This window comes from Melampsora larici-populina (assembly GCF_000204055.1).
Source record: "Melampsora larici-populina 98AG31 unplaced genomic scaffold MELLAscaffold_12, whole genome shotgun sequence".
Classification (NCBI taxonomy): domain Eukaryota; kingdom Fungi; phylum Basidiomycota; class Pucciniomycetes; order Pucciniales; family Melampsoraceae; genus Melampsora; species Melampsora laricis-populina.
Window position 1 is genome coordinate 558709 of NW_006768776.1, and position 18537 is coordinate 577245.

Sequence of the window (18537 nt, forward strand, 5' to 3'; positions counted from 1 at the left end):
AAAACCGTTTGGGATCGTGCAGGAAAACTAAGAGGCCTTTGAAACCTGAAGTTAGAAATGCAACCAGGAGTCCAAATGAAACAGGCGGTATCTGGCCAACACCAACCAACTTGGTGAGGTTATTGTAATCCCTGTTGAGTTGTTTGTGGAGCTGTTGGGGGGCTTTGAGTAAGTGCTCAACGTGCCGGAATTAAGCCGGGAGGCTTGCAAGAGCCTCAAACATGGAATAAATCTTATTGACTAGGTCTCACATGGCCATCACACATTCTCAGGCAATGGTGCTACTTGTGCAGAGCTGAGGTTGATGATAACGATGCACAGCTTTGTGTCCATTCTCAATTTTGATGTTGGGACATTCAGTGAGAGTCACAGGGGTTGGTGGTTGTATATCCACATTCTCCATCTTGCAGTACACGACTGCGGCCAGGACGTACCGGACACCTTGGTCAATTTTTGGTGTCGTGCTGTGGGAGAAAATGCCTAGAATCTCATGCACGTACTGTGTGTGAGCGTCCTTGTTGGATGGGCCTTGTTTGATAAGCTCTGCATTGTCAAGTTGGAATACATTCGGTCAATGCCATGGCGCTTCAGAAGAACATTGAAAAAGGGAACGATCTAGAGTGATAACAATATCAGTGTTGTTGACGTGTGCACCCAAACTAAAATTGCTTACTTGGTGGCTTATCTAGCCAAGTATGGACTCGCAGCTTGCTCTTTGGAAGGATTCTGAAAGGCAGGCTGGGGGTTGGTTCAACTTCCAACACAGCGTGATCGGTGCGGTGGCTTTGCAGCCACAGGAGGTTGAGCATAGCGCAATAAATGTCCGGAACATTGTTGTTGTTGATTGTCTTTCTAGCGACGGTCTGTTTGGTGAACACAAAAGCCAAGGGATCACTGACAGCCCATATGGTAGACTTGGGTGGTATGGTCCAAACGTCTGAGTTGATGGGAATTGGAACTCCTCCTTGAGGAATACCACTGGGAGGATTTATTGGTAAAGGAGGGGGGTTCTTGGGCAAAGGAGGTGGAGATACTGAGGGGCATGACAGAAGCAATTCCTGCTGGTCGGATGGGTTGGGCTCAGCAACGAGGGAATAGGGGTCCGTTGGGTGTTTGTGAGCTGACTCGGGTCGCTGAGGATCCTGCTGTGCCTGATTGACAGCTGGGGGTTGGGGATTGGGCGCAGAGACGGCAACCATGGCCTGCATCACAGATGCAACCTCGACCTCAACTGTCTTTGTCCTGGTGCCCGCGGCCATTCCAGAATGCGCATGTGCAGCACCGCCAGATAGGATAGGCTTTGAAACAGGAAAAGTAGCCGCCTCAGTGCAAGTTACCTGCGCAGGGATTGGGGCTGGCGGTGTGGTAGTGATTTCCTGTGTGGATCGGGATGGTTGGGGTAAAGCCTGGGGCTGGGTAGTAGCCAGAGGAGGGGGCAATACTTGATGAAGGAGATGATGGTAGGAAACTTGGCCTGAAGTATAAGGTCCCCGCTGGGGAGCGACCAGAAGCTGGTAGTGTGGGAGGTCCTGCCCCATTGGCGGAACAGGCCTTCAAAGCCACAGGGTCTGCGTCGAGATTGGGTGAGGATGACATCTTTCCCAAGGTGTGCATCCATTGCCTCAATAAATAAACTCCAAATTCCATCTTCATTTTCACCTGGTGAAGGGAGCCAAAGAGGGTGATTGAAAAATGTAGCAAACTCATTGGTTGCAACACCAAGTGGAATGTGAGTTGGAAGTTGTAGAAGATTCTTGATCAAATCAACTCCAGTGGCAAGTTCAGCAGGTAAGTTCTATGTTTCCTTTGTCAAAGCTGTTCCAGAACTTTTGTCATCCGGCTGTGGCGCAGGCGGGATATCACTGCACTGATCAATATGTGAGGTGCCGCTAGGGATCGTAGCGGCTGGTGGGTTGCTGAAAGATGGGAAGCGTGGTTGAGGGGGATTGGGAGTTGCGGAGGTAGTTGCTTGGTGTTCCGGAAAGGGAGAGCAATGGTGTTCCGGTATGCCTTTGGGCAGATGTGTCTGACCAAAAAGCCTCTCACCTTGCTTCAGCGTGGTGAGCATTGGTTTGAGGCAATCATGTAGGTCCCTAGTGTCGTTGGCCGCCCATCCTGGCTTGTCTCTCACTGCACAAAGCCATTTGAACATAAGGGAATAGGTGTCCAGTCCGCGTCAAAGGTTGCCTAATAACATGCTGTGATGCAGCGCCGTGTCCCATTGTGCCTTTACAAAATGGGAGTGAGGAAGGTGGATGTTGCAATCAGAGGGGAGTTTAAATGGGGTCAAAAAGAGAACATAAAACGGGTTGGAAGGGCTGGCGGCCATTGGGGGATACCACGATGGTTGCTGAGCGTAGTCAAGGATATCGTTGCTAATGCGCCTGAATCCGGCATTGGCACGATCCAAGTCAGGGTCTTTGAGCGGGGGTGATGGGATCTAGTGAGTCACCTTGGTTGTTGAAGGCGGGTTCATCGGCTTCTCCGTCAGTGCAATGAGGGTCCTCTTCGTCTGTGTCAGGCCGGAATAGGGGGGGCGGGGGAGGTTGTTGTTGAACATTGTCATCTTCCATTGGAACCCCAACCACTTGGACCAACAAATTTTGCTTGTTGCAATAGGTCCCTTGTTTGATGCCTTTGGAAATAGAGGGGGTCAGTAACCAGGTTTTTGGTGAACTTGTGAGAGGGGGTACTAATGCAGCCACTCACTTTCAATGACACCCTGATGCAATAGCCGGTATCACGGAGGGACTCAAAGATGTCATTTGGGACCTTCTGTTTGCCCAAAGAGGCACCCATCCAATCCCTTTGGGGAATGAGAGTTGCCAGGAGCGACTCGAGGTCGAGATGGAATGTGACCCAATTCAATACAGAGGCCTGTGTGCTGGAGAGGATGGCTTTTGCTAGCCCACACAACATCAGTGAGCTGCAATCATTTACTTCACGTCAGGGAATTCCCTTGAAGAAACTCATGCAGTTTGTCATCATTGCCCGGTGTGGCTAGGTCTCCGCCATCCTTGCCCTCACCACCAAATTTTCTTGGGCCCTCTTGCACCCCAGTTTGCTCGCCTTCCGAGCTTAAAGAACTCGATGACACATTGTTGTCATTGTCATTACTTGCCAGAGCCTGGGTAGCCAAGTGGTTTGAGGGAATTATCCTCTTGCCACCATGCTGCGGCCAGAGGTCTGTAACACCTAGCATTGAAAGGAGACCTGCAACATAGAAAAAAAAACTCATTGTCAACACCAAAATAAGAAATAAATGAATCACCACGTATGTACCAGTGCTGAAACCAATGAGCCAATATGGGGTATATATCGATCGACTCAGTATGAAATGCAAGCAACTAAAAAAAAATCAATATCAATGCCAAAATAAGGTATCAATTGAGTCAATCAAAGTGTACGTACCGTGAGTGGAATCAGTGAACCGGAAGGGGTGAGTTTGAAGGTGTATTTATAAATCAGGTTGTTATGCAATCTAGCTAAACTAAATTGATTGATTCAATTGAATGGATTGTGGGGTATGGACAGTAATGATTGAATGGAGGGGATTGTCTTTTTTGATATTGATACCAGGAGAAAAATCGTACTGTACTGTACGCTTATGGAATTGATCAACAAGGTGGTTACAAATGTGTTTGCTGGTTTGACACTGGACCTAAGGTAACACAAGCTCCGGCCCTGCTGGCGGGCCTGCACTTTACAAAAGTACCGCTGCAGCATGCAGCAATGCTGTACGGAGGGGGTCGCCAAGTCGCAACATGGCCGCCCCCGTGGCTTCCCCGTAAACCAATGGACGGGGCCGCCAAGTTGCGACTTGGTGACCTCCTCCATACAGTATTGTTTCCTGTATGCAGCCAAGGGGTTGCCAAGTTGTGACTTGGCGGCCCCAGTCTTGTACTCCTCCCGGGTATTCTGCTACAACTCGCTAGACAAGGGTTAGCGCCTGTCCAAATCCCCCCGGGCTCAACCCATCTGACACGGGGCCGCCAATTCGCAACTTGGCAAGCCCCTCATACATGCAGCCAAGGGGTTGCCAAATCGTGACTAGGCGGACCCCGTCTTTTACTCCTCCCGGGTATTCTGCAACAACCCGCTAGACGGGGCTGCCAAGTTGCGGCTTGGCAACCCCTTGGGTGCATACATGCAGCTAAGCTGTATGAGGGGGTTGCCAAGTCGCGACTTGGTGGCCCCATCTTACAACAGATCCTGGGGCATTATCTACCAGGTGTAACACCCTGTCTACCCTGGTCTGGCTGTCACAGCTAGTTGTGATACATTGTATTCCCCTTTCAAAATGGCAATACAAAGTACAAACCATTGGAACCATCCCACCTGCCTTACACAACAAACTCACCACTATAATGTGGCATCAAGAAGAATCTTGATGCCACATTGGCTTCAGATTCAGAGGAACCCTCCTCAAGGACCCACTACATTTATATGCCCATTATACGTGAAACCACTGAGTGACTACATGCCCCTGCAGCAATTGTGACCAGCAGAAGAAGATCTTTTCATGACATGACAAATATCTTCTTATTGCCATATACACCCCACCCCAGTCATATGTTGATGACTTGACCAATGAAATCATCATGACTTGCCCAAAATCACCCCCATTTAAACTCATTTCAGTGTGTCTATATCATTCAGCCACTATTCGGAATTTGTTATCTGTCAGCGTGAAAACTTTCTACAATCTCACTTCAACCCAAACCTCTGAATCCCCCTCTGTCATCACATACAAACCTGCTTTATTTCACATTCCACATTCAGAAGTCTCCTCAATCAAAGATCTCCAGCACATCAACAATGAATTTGGGGGAAGCAGAAGAACTTCAAAGAACTATTGAAAGGAACCAAATTCTTTATGCATATGCACAAAAAATTAGATTGGTCCAAGATATGTGGGAGTGCAGAATTCAGCTTATCCAGCTTCAAGACAAGGCTGATGGACAACCTCAACCCATCAGTGTTCTTATGTTGATTGATATGACCTTTCAATTCAAGGATGTTGTAAAGGAAGCTAGAGAATTTCTTTTTACTTATTGATGCTTATTTGGGGTTTCAGTCAATTTATTCCAAAGAATTTCAATGTAGGTTTTCTTTTGTCTCATGATATCAAGGACTGTTACTAAATATACCAAATGAATGCTGCCTTCTTTTTGTTTACAGCAACTTCAATGGCAATATCAATTCTGATGTAGTGGCATATTCAGTGTGATCAAATTCTTTACGAGATGGAAACGGTTTGTAAAGATTTAGTTCAATATACATCATATGCTTGTTTGCTGCCTTGCTGCCTTGCAATTTTGGCATCATCAATTCTTTTGAACCAGAAAATCTGCAAGGATAAAAGCAATCAATTCCAACATGGATAATATTGGAGATGAGATCAACCATCAAAGAAATTATTAGTTTCATCCATTTGGATCTCAAAACAAATTTTGTTTCCTTCAATCCTTTTTTACATGCCCACTCTGAAACCACATACTGATTATAATGGTGCAATTATCCTTGTTGTCACAAATCCAATTTCACTTCATACTCAAGTTTTGAGTGGTATTTATTGACTTACTTCCAGGAATAAGATATTACACATGCCAGCCTTCCAAGCTCTATAGAATGCCCTCAGTGCCTGCCATGCCTACCATGAGCAACACACTGACCTCCTCCAGTCTTTGGCCACTATTCATTATTCGGCCAATTAGAAATAAGACCCACTTGAATTTGAAAACAATCTGCAAACAAATTTCCAGACAAAAGGATCAGTTTTAAGCCTGAACAAAACCAATTCCTCTGCTCCAAATTCTTGCCTCCTGCTACCCAACAGCAATCAACTGAACCATTGAATTCAAACTTCCTCACATCCATATTATCCATATCCTCAACTCCAATTGGGTACAAAACTTCATATCTTCATATTGGACATTTCAGCTTGATTATAACCTTTATATCTACGTATTTTCAAAACCACCTTCTCAAAACATAGATTCCACTAATGGAAGGGAACACAGGTATTTTCATGCGACTTAACCCTGTCCATCAACATTGTGCATCGAATAATATTCCCGATCCCATATCTATCACATTCAGGAGATACTAGCAACACGTCTGGCTCTGGATCTGGAGGTGCAGCTGCAGCCCCAGAAAATGATCCCATCATGGATCAAATAGATGGTGAGTGCAGGCATTTATTCAAGTGCTTTTGTCATTGAACTGACATCTCACATAACCCTTCCTACAGGTCATTCAGAGGAGGAACCTGGCCTTACTTTTGAGCAATGTGTTGCTCTTTGCATTGCGAAGGAGCGGGAGGCCCAGAAGAGACAGCAACAGCCAAAACTTGAGGCAGACAAACAGTGTGCTAGGAAAGAGCGGACAGTATCAAACTTGTAGGCCTTACCTCTGCTGTACAAGAGTGGGCTTGGGCCTTGATGGGTCTTCCTCAACAAGCCAGCCATTGCTCCTCTCCCAAGATCACTGCTGCTGCTCTACTTCAATGTCACCTGCCACCTGAACCAACTACTGAAGAAGTTGAACATTGGGTGCAATATGCTTCAAAACGGACTCAATATTTAGATGTCAATATTCAACAGAAGATGGAGGAGGCCTTTGCCAGGAACCCCTTGGCCAATGAATGTGTTAAGCATCAGATGCAAATCAAATTGTCAAAGGAAGCTGTTCTAATGATCATGAAGACCAATCCACCTCCCAAACTATTTTCTTGAGTAGCTCATGCCACTGTCTCTGTCACAACTTAGAATGCTACCCGCTTATCCAATGCTGAAGTCAAATTTTGCCAATGTGGCTTTTATTTGATCAATTCCCAATGGAACAGCTCAACTGCAACTCTTTGGAACATGGCTATGTTGGACACCTTAGTTACTGGCTGGTCAGATGTTTATAATGCTCGAGCTGTACCCACTGGATTTCCAATCGACACTAGTCTTAATGTTCCACTTGAACCAAGGGATATCCTTTCTTGCTGGATTACCAACAAGCACAGAGTGTTTTGAGATGAATAGAAGGAAAAGCAGTTGGTGTCTACACCATGATTGAGGGAGTGATAAACTTGTCAAGAAAAAGCTTACTGAGCGGGAGAAAGTAGCTTTGAAAGCCATCAGGAAAAAGGTAATATGCTCAACCAATCCACCTTTGCACAAGCACTCATATTGACCGGTGCATTTCGCAGCTTTGTGATAAACAGGCTGCAGCAGTTGAGCCCTACTTTTGCCACTTTGCCGGGCCAATCAAAGTCCTCCTCAACTCTAAAGAGGTTCATTCTGAGACCAAGATGGACGCCGTGAAGCCTGGCAAGTTTAGGAAGATCAAGCTCAACTGGCGGACACCCGAGCTTGATGAATTGATTCAACTCGCTGATAAAGCAGCTCCCAAAAGGGAGGGCACCAAAAAACAAAAAGACAAGTCATTAGAATTTTTCCAATCCAGAGGGGAATATTTGCCAAATATTCCTGATGCTGAAGATCAACTTCCTCCTAAGATGCTTCCCAAATGCCTCATCAAGCCTGAGATACTGACTGAAGGGATTGATGAGATCACAATAGATAGTTTAGAATTGTCAGACACCACAGTTGATCTCAAAACAGCAATTGATCTTTTGAAACAGAAGCTGGGAAAAGGCAATGCCATGACAATTTCATCTTCCTGATTGTTGTTTACTATCATGTCGTGTGCTCTTTGGTTAATTGTTTACTTCTTGAATTTGGAACAGTTTTTCTCTATGTTTTTCATCTCAGTTTCAATTTTCAAAAAGTTTTTCAACCTCATGTCAACACACATGTAAAGCACAAGAAGATACATGAATCAAACACATGTGACCAATGAGCCCCTTTACTACATGTGACAGTCCTGTTTCACCATTTGTGACAGCCATACGTGCAGTCTTAGCAATCAAGTAGATTACCTGAGTCAACTTTGCCCCTGTTCAGATAGCATGAACTCACATTTCACCCGCATTTTGCCAAACTGAGTATATCAACATCCTTCAGAATTCCAAGGTTCTCAATGATCCCATCAGAGTGTTGACTCATTCACTTCCACAATTGTGCTAACTGAAATAGAACCATGGATATGGTCTTTGCCTCCCTTTATTTCCTAATCCACTCAAATTAACAAGGTTCCATTCTACTCAGCATCCTCTTCACAATCCTCTGCCCCAGCCTGGCCTAATTGTGGCCCACCCAAAAGCCAAAAAGCCAAAAACCGTACCTTTGCCCGCATACTACCAAAATCAAATGGACCAACCTGCAAATCTATGGCTGAGTTCACACGATTCCTACTGGGCCACACCAAGGATCATCGACATTTGCCTGAACCCCCAACCAATATCCAACTAGCCTCACTCCCACCTCTAACAAAGGAAGACATCATCAACAACCACTCGGTCTCTGTCAACTACCGCTCTGAAACCCACCCTAATCCGTTGGACTGGAGTGTTTTAAAGGTCCTTCTGCACACTGATTTGGACAATAAAAATGTTGAAGGACCTTTTACGTTTGATCGGGAAGTTGTGGAAGGTGAAGACTCTGTATGGAATCAAGTCATGATTTTCTCCACGGTGAAGCATTGGATGTTTGCCAGAAGGGCATTTGCATTTTGAAAGTTTGGGCTGGATGTTGAATGGGAGAAGGAAGTCATTTATATTGGTATTGTTACCCAATGGGTCATTGGGCGGATTGAAGATTGGAAGAATGAGTTTGACACACCGGAGAAGATTGCACGGTGAGAGCGCAGTAGGAAGCAACAAGATGTGAGTATTAGAACCTTTTGACAACTTTTCCAGATTTGATAAAAGTACTGAGACAATTTACAGTTGTGGGAATATTGTCAAGCTACCATCAATGAATACCTCAGGCGCTTCATTGACCTGAGGATGATGTTCATGGTCAGCAACGCTCAATCTAACCAGAGTGGCACAGTGTCAAATATGGGGAGTGGCTTCATAAGATTGATCAGCTTTCATATAATCATCAAGCCAATGTGAAGTTGAGAACCCTTGCAGCTAGGAGGTTTGATACTCAACGCGAGGTGGGCAACAAGATCAATCTCTTGGCCAAAGTATGTGGTAATCTCCCTGAAAACTGTTACAATAGGGAGTTCTTGGGCCAACGTGGTGACCTGGAAACATTGAGGTTGGGCATTACAAGCAACACTTCACATCTTGATGATGCATTGCGGGCTATATCTGACCTGGTGGAATAAACTTGCCTTACTATTTGAAAATATTCTGCTGTTGTATAAAAGTTGAGCTGGAAAAAAACAACAACCGGGCTGACATCATTTTGATTGTATTTTTGTGAGCCACTAGCCTCTTTTAGGCTAGTAAGTCACTAAAAAAACTGGGAATAATAAACTAGGTTTATTATGCGCGTGAGAAACCTATTTAAAGTTTTAAATGAGGTTGTAAAAGAAGCAGTGTGATTAAATCAGCACTGACTTCAGTTAGATGACCTCTCAACAGAGGATTTTTGGATACAAATCCAGGGATTAAGGCAAGACAAGAGTCTTCTGGCCGGATAACAATAGACAAATGGCACCCAGTGTCGTGCCCAAGATAACTACACTCTACTCTAGAGTTGTTAAGCAAGGGAAATATCACCTAGTGATATTTTGAAGTTCTTTAGACTCTGAACACCAAGGGGCTTCCGTGATTTTGAAGTTTCTCAAGTTATTGAATCCCTTTGATAACTTGAGCATTACTTCTAGGATCACCTCCTGACAAAATAGAGAAGTCTTCAAAAGAACTTCTACAAATAACAAAAGCAATGATCAATTTGAGAAATATACAATGTCTAATAAATGAGGACAAGGACTCTATTTATCTGATTGATGAAGTTGTTGATAATTTGCTTAATTTTAATGATGATGATGGATTTTCCTGGCGGGTCAGAGAGACCTTTAAATACTCAAAACCCTGGAAATCCTTCATGTACAACTTGTGGTTTGATTACACACTCATTTGACGTATGTAATCATGAATTTCAATTATTTATTTATTATTTGATCACACACAGGTGTAACTCTTGTTTTACTCATGTGGTACGCACTTGTGAAAGGCATTCTCACTTAGTGCAACCTCTTGGTTACATTTACATGTATGTACATATGTACTTGGCTCTTGAAACTGAGCCATGAGTTGTAGTTATTTTTTTTCTTCTTTTATAGTTCTTTAGACAGCCCTTTGGTACTAGTAATAGGGCTTGGGGCTGACACCCAACACATTGGAAGTTCTCTTCGAAAGCCTTTCAATTGCGGTGACCCACACTACACAAAATATAATATTTTCTGGGCAGAAAATTAAATTATTGATACACAAAAATATTGAGAGGCCAGGAGAAGGGCAAAAAATAAATAAAAATATGCATCTTGTTCCCTGCGGTGAGAGCTTCACTCTCCATATTTTTCCATATTTTTACAGTCTGTATTGATAAGTGTACTAACAATAAACCTTCATAATCATCCAATTACAACCTGTAACAAGCACTGAAATTTGGCTCATTAGTGTTTAGAGAAACTTTTGATTTCTGAAAACACCTATAACTTTGTCAAATCTGCCTCAAAACACTCAATTTTAAGTGCATTAGAAAGCTGAACTCTTCACCTCGAACTTTCATAAGATCAAGAACTATGTAGCTAGTATGACAATCATTCTTTGGATCTGTATGTACAAATGTATAAAAAAGATGATATCTTTTTTAGCAGACCAGCATGCTGTGTGTCCTCTTATGAACTATGTGGAGGACAATTCCAGCTTACCAATGCACCCAAAAACGAGCGTTTTGGACCGGAATTGAAAAAGTTATGAGTATTTTCAGAAATCAAAAGTTTCTCTAAACACTAATGAGCCAAATTTCAGTGCTTGTTACAGGTTGTAATTGGATGATTGTGAAGGTTTATTGTTAGTACACTTATCAATATGGACTGTAAAAATACGGAAAAATATGGAGAGTGAAGCTCTCACCGCAGGGAACAAGATGCATATTTTTATTTATTTTTTGCCCTTCTCCTGGCCTCTCAATATTTTTGTGTATCAATAATTTAATTTTCTGCCCAGAAAATATATATTTCTTGTAGTGCCAAGTCTTATGGGTGACTTGACACAATCAGCAAGGGTCAAATGATGCATTGTGTCACCGGTATCTGCCGGATACCAAACTCTGAAACATATGGTTGGACACCTATGAGCTTGTACGAGGTTTCAACTTGAGTCAAATGAAGTGACTGTCACACCCTGATTCTCTGGAATGAGCAGTCTCCGTGGCATATCCAAACACTGTCACACATTTTTTTGCCCAAGACTCCTTCCTCATTGTGCGAGGCTTCAGGGAATTGCACGGTCAGCTTTAGAGAACAAAGAAATCACTCCAAAAAAAACTACCACACCAAGTCAGCACTCAAGACAAGCACCATGTCGGTATCCTTGTAGCACGTCGACGTGCACACACGGAGAGTTTTGAAAAAAACAGAAAGGTGTTTGGTAGGCTTTAGACTGAGATCGGTGCCGAGCACCCTTTGTGAATGATACAAAAGAATTTGTGGGATCCTTTGTCAGCAGTTGGGGTCAACTGAGTGCCAACGTCCCAGTTGACAAAGGGAAGACATGCCTATTGTGGAGACCTCTTTAATGGGTCTTTCAAGTATGTATTGAAAGTATTTGGTGTGTGCGCGTCGACGTGCTACACGGATACAGACACGGTGAAGATGTTGAAGTCTGATATATTGGTTATGATGATGTACGAGGTTTCAGAAGATCACATGTTTGTAGAGCCAAATGCACATGTATTTGTTTGGCGACAACTTATTCATTGTATGAGCCTCCGGGAGAACAGTGATATGAAGTGAGTTGCCCATTTCCTCATAAGTCACTTGGTTTCGGTAAATTGAAAAGTACCAATGCACCATCCTAGTCATCCAAAGGCACTCAGAACTCTTCCATAGGTCCGGATCTCAAAGCTTCCAACAAAAACCTCTCAACACTTCTCCAGCCACCTTCATCATGTCCATGCCTCTGCGCGCTGTAGTATTAGATGACCATTTACATGTATTCTTAGATGGAATTCCAACAGATGCACTCATGCCTCGAATGACCCTGACTTGGTCAACTTGTAGACATCCTTGCTGCTTTTCATCCTGGCCTTTGCACGGTACCGCCTTGCAACTCTTCAACCTATTGGTCCTACCTTACCTCCGACAGATGGAAGACTTCAATTTCAAAGCCAACACATTTTTATTTTGGGGTGTATCACTTTGAGCTGAAAGAATAGATGCAAGGTAGGTATCTAGCACACTCCACAACATGTCCCAAAACATTGATCAATCGTAATCACTGCAAATAGGACATGTTGACGTCAAAAACCCTCTTGACTTGAAAGGAGATCCCCACCTCGACCCAGTATACAAGTCAATTCCAGATTCAAATTCCTCAAGAGAAGCCGGACCCGGATCTCTCGGCCTTCATGTTTTGTTTTAGCGGTATTAAATTATGTAAATCCAACCTCTTGGGCTATGGCTAATGTGATGACAAAGTGAATACATTGAATCTCTCTGGGCTTTTTATCTTGTCTTTTGCACAGACCTTTAAGTTTGAGTTATTATGAGCACTGGTCTGAAAATTCATAAGTAAGCCTGAACTACCATGGGTATGAACAGAGGAGTAGCCTTTGTCAACTTCCTTCAGCTTCTTCCCCTCAAAAATAGTGGTTGTGTTGATGAACAAGGGTGAGAATTATATTCTCACCTTTTCAAAAATCAGAGTGAACCTAGATCAAGGTTCCAAAAGTGTCTTTCAAAGACACTTTCAAATAGTCAAATCAAGCCCTATGGCATTATTGTTCCCTATACCCAGTCCAAAAGAAATTTGAGATCTGCTCTTCAATTGGACTCCTTTCATGAACACATCTTCAATATCCAACTTCAGATAATTTTGCTTTCATATAAAGTCCATTAGAATGGACTACCAATTGATTTTTCCTTACTTCATTATCCTTACGCTTATCATCCTCCAGTTCTCTCTTCTCATACATCTGCACTGTTTGAGAATCAATATCAATCTGTATCAAGTCTTTCGGAAAACAAATATGTTGAACTCGGTCAATCCCATTCCTACATCTAATTTACTTGAACCCAAAACCCCTTGGTTTCAGCACGAGATAGTCCCCCAGGCCTGCCCTTTGTTTTTGGACTCAATGTCAGATGTAGATCTTGTTGGAGCCCAAAAGAACCAGCTTGAAAAAGTCAAAGGTAGCAGTGTAGTTTACTATTGTATCACGCTTATAACACTTCCTGACCTTTCTATCTCCCAATCACATCAATTATTTGCAACACTGGCTTCCAATTTCAACAAAGACATCAGCATGAAACAGGTTGAAGACAACACAAAGCAAGTTCAAGACCTTGAAACCAGAGGTGAGCTAATTCTTGATACCCTCACTCTGAGAGTTGATCCTGACCCATTGATCAGTTGATTTCATCATGTAGTTGCAAATTTGGAAATCGGTTTTAATTTTCTCAGCCCTGAAGCTTCAAGTTGCACCAAAATCCAGAAGAAACAAGTTTGAGACCTTGAAGCCAGAAGTGAGTCCATCCTTGACAATCTCACTCTGATAGTCAATTTTGACTCTTTCATCAATTTATGAAGTAGTTGCAAACATGGAAGTAAGTTTCAACCTTCTCAACACTCAAGCGGGAATTTGCACCAAAGAAATTATAACCAACAAACTGGCTTTAGATGGACAACTCGCCCAAATAAGATGTCAGTATATCTCCTCTTGGTGGTACTTCCATTTTGTCTGAAGGACTAACCTCCTATACTTCTTTTCAGCATCCCAGATTGAGTGCAATGCATTCATGGCAACCAAAGCATTGCAGGAGAGCTGTGTGCATGCAAATAAGGTCATGAATTTTGAAGTCAAGACGACTGACCTACAACAATGGTTAGATTTGACTCATATGACAGCTCAGGGACACAGGAGAGTACTCCAACAAATTATAGATGCATTGCACTTAGATATCAATATTGCAGAAGAGATCAACATTCACCCTGTGGTTGAAAACAACCCACCACTTCCAGATACTCCTTCCACCGGAAATGATTAAACTGCTGTTGACCCACAAGTCAACATGTCATGTTATATCAATTGTTCACTATGATGTTTCCATCTTCAACATATGTATTTGGCACATCCTGAGTTTACTGTGCCGCCTCAAATACTTAACTCAATCATATTTTCTCTTTGAAACGTGGTTACATTGAACTCATAACAAGAGCAAAAGGTGATCATAAAAAGTGTGTTGACACATGTCTTCATAGATGACATAAACTCTTGGCAGAACCCTCCTTGACACCTGATGCAGAATCAATAACTTGATTGATACCGTTTGTAATGGATGCTTAGGAAGTGTGATCACCCTTAGTACAAAGTGTGACTGCCTTCAAGTGTGAACTTTCAAGAACCCATTAACCCCACTGACTTATGTACAAAATTTAGTGGTTGGTGACTGTGTTTACTTCCCCTTGTGATGAGTGATTCCCTTCCTGCTCACTCTGCTGGAATCTTCATCAGCTACTTCATCTACATCTTCCTATTTTCTTTTCCACTATTTGTCTCTTCTCATATGGACTGTAGGTTGTCAATCATTTGTACCATCATGGTTGATACAGGGTATGTTTCATTTCTCATCTATCCAGCTTGAAACCACTCATTCCAGTCTTTGCTGATGTGTAGCCCTTGTCTCTTGATCAGCCATTGACTGCTGCCAAAACCGCTGGCTGTGAAAGAGCCAGCAGATGCACACAATATGTTTTGCAACAGGGGCCAGGCTTCAGGAGACTTTTCACAGCTGAGTTCAAACAAATCTTTTGATGCCGCGCATCAACAGAATCTTATCACTGGTTAGTTGTCTTACTTGAGTCCTATTACCCCTTTTACCAACACTCTTTTTCTAATCTTTGTCTATAAAATATGTATCAACAGCTGGTCTCACTTTGGTCGCCAAAACTCCCACGCTGAAGGAGTGTCATAATAACCTGACTGATACCAAACAGCCAGACTTGGAAGATGAACCATTTGAGATGGCCCCGGAGATCTGGGATTTTTTGCTTGACAAACAACAGCAATATCTTGATCAATGGCTTACTTGTCACTCAACCTGTGACCTTAACCACTCTTAGAACTGTGAATATGACCTCACCGACTCTTACCACTGTAAAGATCACATCTACCACTCTTAGAACTGTAATGTGGGCTGGGCATAGCCTGAACTACACGTTCTGTTAGTATATGTGTGACTCGTATGGTCCTCATTGTCCATAATGTAAGGATGTAGACAAGTATGGCTTTAGACAGGATGGATACGGATTACTTTAACTTAGCCCTGGCTCCACGTTGGGTTCTCTTCTCTTCACGAACCCCGACTGGAGCTAGGTAAGAGTTATCATCTCATTATCGCATTTCACTTTAGATTGTTCTGATCATGTTTCTGTTCTCTTCACAAACCCCGACTGGAGATAGCTGGACCATTGTAATGCACACACCGGTTCTAGATTAGTTTCAGTGGTTAAGAACCACCGTGAGAGTTCCCTGAGAGCATAGTGAAGGTTTCTTATTCAGAACCTTACACTTTTTTAATCTAGTCCCAAAGCTTATTTTTCCTTCTTGAAAATCCTTGACTTCGAACCGAAAATCTGACAACTTCAACTGCCCCCAAACTGCTGATCACATGGCATTCAATCTACCTAGTAATTTCTGCACCAATCCCGACGTTATCCTACAAAAATTTTGATCTTCTGAACCTGGTGAATCACCGCCTGCACCTCCTCCACCGCGTTACAATTGGATCACAGAAGGAGAAGAGACTGAGACTCCTGAAAAACCAATACAAACGATTTACCCGTCATCCTCTCATACCTTAGTTTCATCTTTGCAACCAGAACCAACTCTTACTCCAGACGCTTGTATAGTTTGAGAATTTTTTCATTGTGCTAATTTAAAGACACCGCTAGTCCCTGGTCAAAGCTTTGTCCACACTCCAATGCAGCAAGCGCCAGCCAAATCCTCGCGACGCGCCGGCGAGATTCCGGCCACGGACGTGATGTCTCATGATCAGATCATCATGACTCTGCAAGCTAAAGTCGAAAAGTTAGAACAGGAGAAATCGGAGTGGGAGACAAAGGCTCAACTGGCTATCGCTGACCGTGATCCAATCGAGGCACTTGAACAAACCATTGCGCAATTAGTGACGGAACGGTCACCCAACACAGCCCAAAGCGCAGGTTCGAATAATCCCTTTGCATCGTACCGAAACAGTGCCACGACACCAACACCAGCCGGTCCTTGTGGCCAACGACTTGTGGATACAAGTATTGCTCAAGAGCTAGTGGAATCAAGTCCTGTCATGGCCGACCAAAGCTCACCAAGGCCAGTATTACAACCACCCACATTGTCGATCGGTCAGGCCTTTACACAACCTGTAGAAGGCAATCAAGAAGAAACTCAAAGAGTCTCATTCAGCACCTTTGTCAATCCGCTCTTGAACCCCCGAAACCGGCCTATGGCGACTGTTCATGAACCACCTAGAGACGAGAACATACCGAAAAGCCCAATTGCACTTGAAGAACGCGCCAGTAATCAACCCCGATTAAGCAAAGTATAAGCAAGTGATTTGAAGGTATCGGAAGTACCAAGGTTCAGTGGACCATCCGAAAACCCGGAGGCCTTGTTCAATTGGCGACACTTGATAGAACAGTACTTTGAATTAAAAAACTTATTGGACCATCATCAGCGATTCATCATTCTGGGCTCCGTTATGATTGAACCACGAGCAGGAGCCTGGTACGTTAATTCACGGGCAGATTTAGAGTGCATGACTTGGGAGGAAATAATGCATGAGTTGGCATCAGAGACCTTACCTACGGGATGGCTAGAAGACACAGAACGAAGCATCAGACAATTACGGATGGGAATCAATGAGGACTTTAAAACTTACGTTGGAAGAGCTAGAGATTTATACAACTTAGTTCAGATCAAATCATCACTCACCGCTAGAAACCTGGTCAAATATATCGTTTGGGGGACACCGGACATCTTTCAACGCTGGATTAAAGATTGACAATTGCTACAAGTGCAAGACTTCAAATTATTACCTTTCATCTCGGCGGCAAACAACGTATGGGATCTAGTGGTGGCAAGTAATTTGATGCCTCGAGTTCAATCACGCCAACCAGTGCATCATCAGACCAGTAACTACACCGCGACGCAACAAATCACTCCTAGTAATCCAGCACCAGACGCTCAAACGTCAGAGCAACGCGCTGACCAGGTGTGGCGTTACTTCTCGTATATGAGACACTTAGGTCTATGTGGCATCTGTCGAACTGCTTGTGGGAAGTCAGACTGTAAGGGACCTGTAAAGGGACCTTACGTTGCGTTACCCAGTCTAGAAGTCTTTAACCCGGGTCCTAGACCTAATCGTCGTCAAGAAACAAGTGGCAACGTGAACACACGACCTTCACATGCAACTCAACAAGCCAGCCAACCGGGAGCACCTACCAGTAAACCCCCGGGTCGACCATCCAACCAAGCACCACTGGTGGCCAGCATTGCTGAGAAACCACTTGTTCGCCAAGGATCTCGCTCGTTATGAAGAAGCGGATCGAGTACTAGTTGCTCATTTGGCAAACAATAAGGAGGATGGAAGGTGCGTCGATGCCCTTGAGCCCAATACCAAGTCTATCATTTTGAATTTGAAAATCAATGGTGTTGACGTTTGTGCTTGTATTGACTGTGCAGCGGAAACGAATCTGATGGCGGATCAACTATCAAAGCAAGCAAAAATTCCGCGTCGACCTCTAATCTCACCAGTTGAAGTTCGTTTGGCAATTGATGATAAGGAGGCAACCATTTTTCTTCAAAGATTTTGCTTTGCAAATGTTGCATCAACTGAACCCGCACTCCGGTTTGGATCAACTTTTTTCAAGATTGCACCGTTAGGAAACAACTTTGATGTTATTCTTGGAACCCCCTTCTTAGAGAAATACCACCTAGATGTATCCTTGCATGAACGTACTGTAAAGCATGTACCTAGCAAGACTACACTTAGAGAAGCGGGCACGGAGATTGAACTGAAGGAACATATGACCAAATCAATGATCGCGTGTGTAATTCAGAACTTGACTCAGGTTCAAGATTCGCAAGAGTTGTCAGCTCGAGAGGAGAAAGTTTTGAGGTAATTTGCTGATTTGTTTCCAGAGGAGCTACCACCTGTAGCCTCTGATGAGGAGGACGATTTTTTCCCTCCGGAAGGTCAAAATGAGTCATCAAAGGTTTGGCATAAGATAATATTGACAGACCCTAATGTTGTCATCAACGAGAAGCAGTACGCGTACCCTCAAAAGTATTGGGGAGCGTGGCGGAAACTCATTGATCAACATTTAGCAGCCGGCCGTATCAGAAAGTCCAAAAGTCAATATGCTTCACCTTTGATGATAATTCCAAAGAAAGATACCTCTGC

The 18537-nt window shown here is 43.5% G+C and overlaps 4 protein-coding genes across 4 annotated transcripts; 3 read left to right on the forward strand and 1 right to left on the reverse strand.

Moving 5' to 3' along the window:
- Positions 1-268: 268 nt before the first annotated feature.
- Positions 269-1538, reverse strand: MELLADRAFT_84942 (uncharacterized protein; the record flags this gene model as incomplete). Its single annotated transcript, XM_007408495.1, has 2 exons — positions 269-543; positions 674-1538. 2 exons carry the CDS (start codon positions 1536-1538, stop codon positions 269-271), a joined length of 1140 nt encoding a protein of 379 aa, XP_007408557.1.
- Positions 1539-6170: 4632 nt separating this feature from the next.
- On the forward strand, positions 6171-7678 carry MELLADRAFT_105115 (uncharacterized protein; the record flags this gene model as incomplete). The annotated part of the gene is made up of 5 exons (XM_007408303.1): positions 6171-6186; positions 6254-6401; positions 6467-6650; positions 6771-7016; positions 7202-7678. 5 exons carry the CDS (start codon positions 6171-6173, stop codon positions 7676-7678), a joined length of 1071 nt encoding a protein of 356 aa, XP_007408365.1.
- A 5428-nt stretch (positions 7679-13106) lies between these two features.
- MELLADRAFT_61970 (uncharacterized protein) lies at positions 13107-14124 on the forward strand (the record flags this gene model as incomplete). Its single annotated transcript, XM_007408304.1, has 4 exons — positions 13107-13434; positions 13541-13602; positions 13636-13780; positions 13850-14124. The coding sequence occupies 4 exons, from the start codon at positions 13107-13109 to the stop codon at positions 14122-14124; spliced, it is 810 nt and encodes a 269-aa protein (XP_007408366.1).
- Positions 14125-16059: 1935 nt separating this feature from the next.
- Positions 16060-16640, forward strand: MELLADRAFT_105117 (uncharacterized protein; the record flags this gene model as incomplete). Its single annotated transcript, XM_007408305.1, has 2 exons — positions 16060-16545; positions 16605-16640. 2 exons carry the CDS (start codon positions 16060-16062, stop codon positions 16638-16640), a joined length of 522 nt encoding a protein of 173 aa, XP_007408367.1.
- Positions 16641-18537: the final 1897 nt, after the last annotated feature.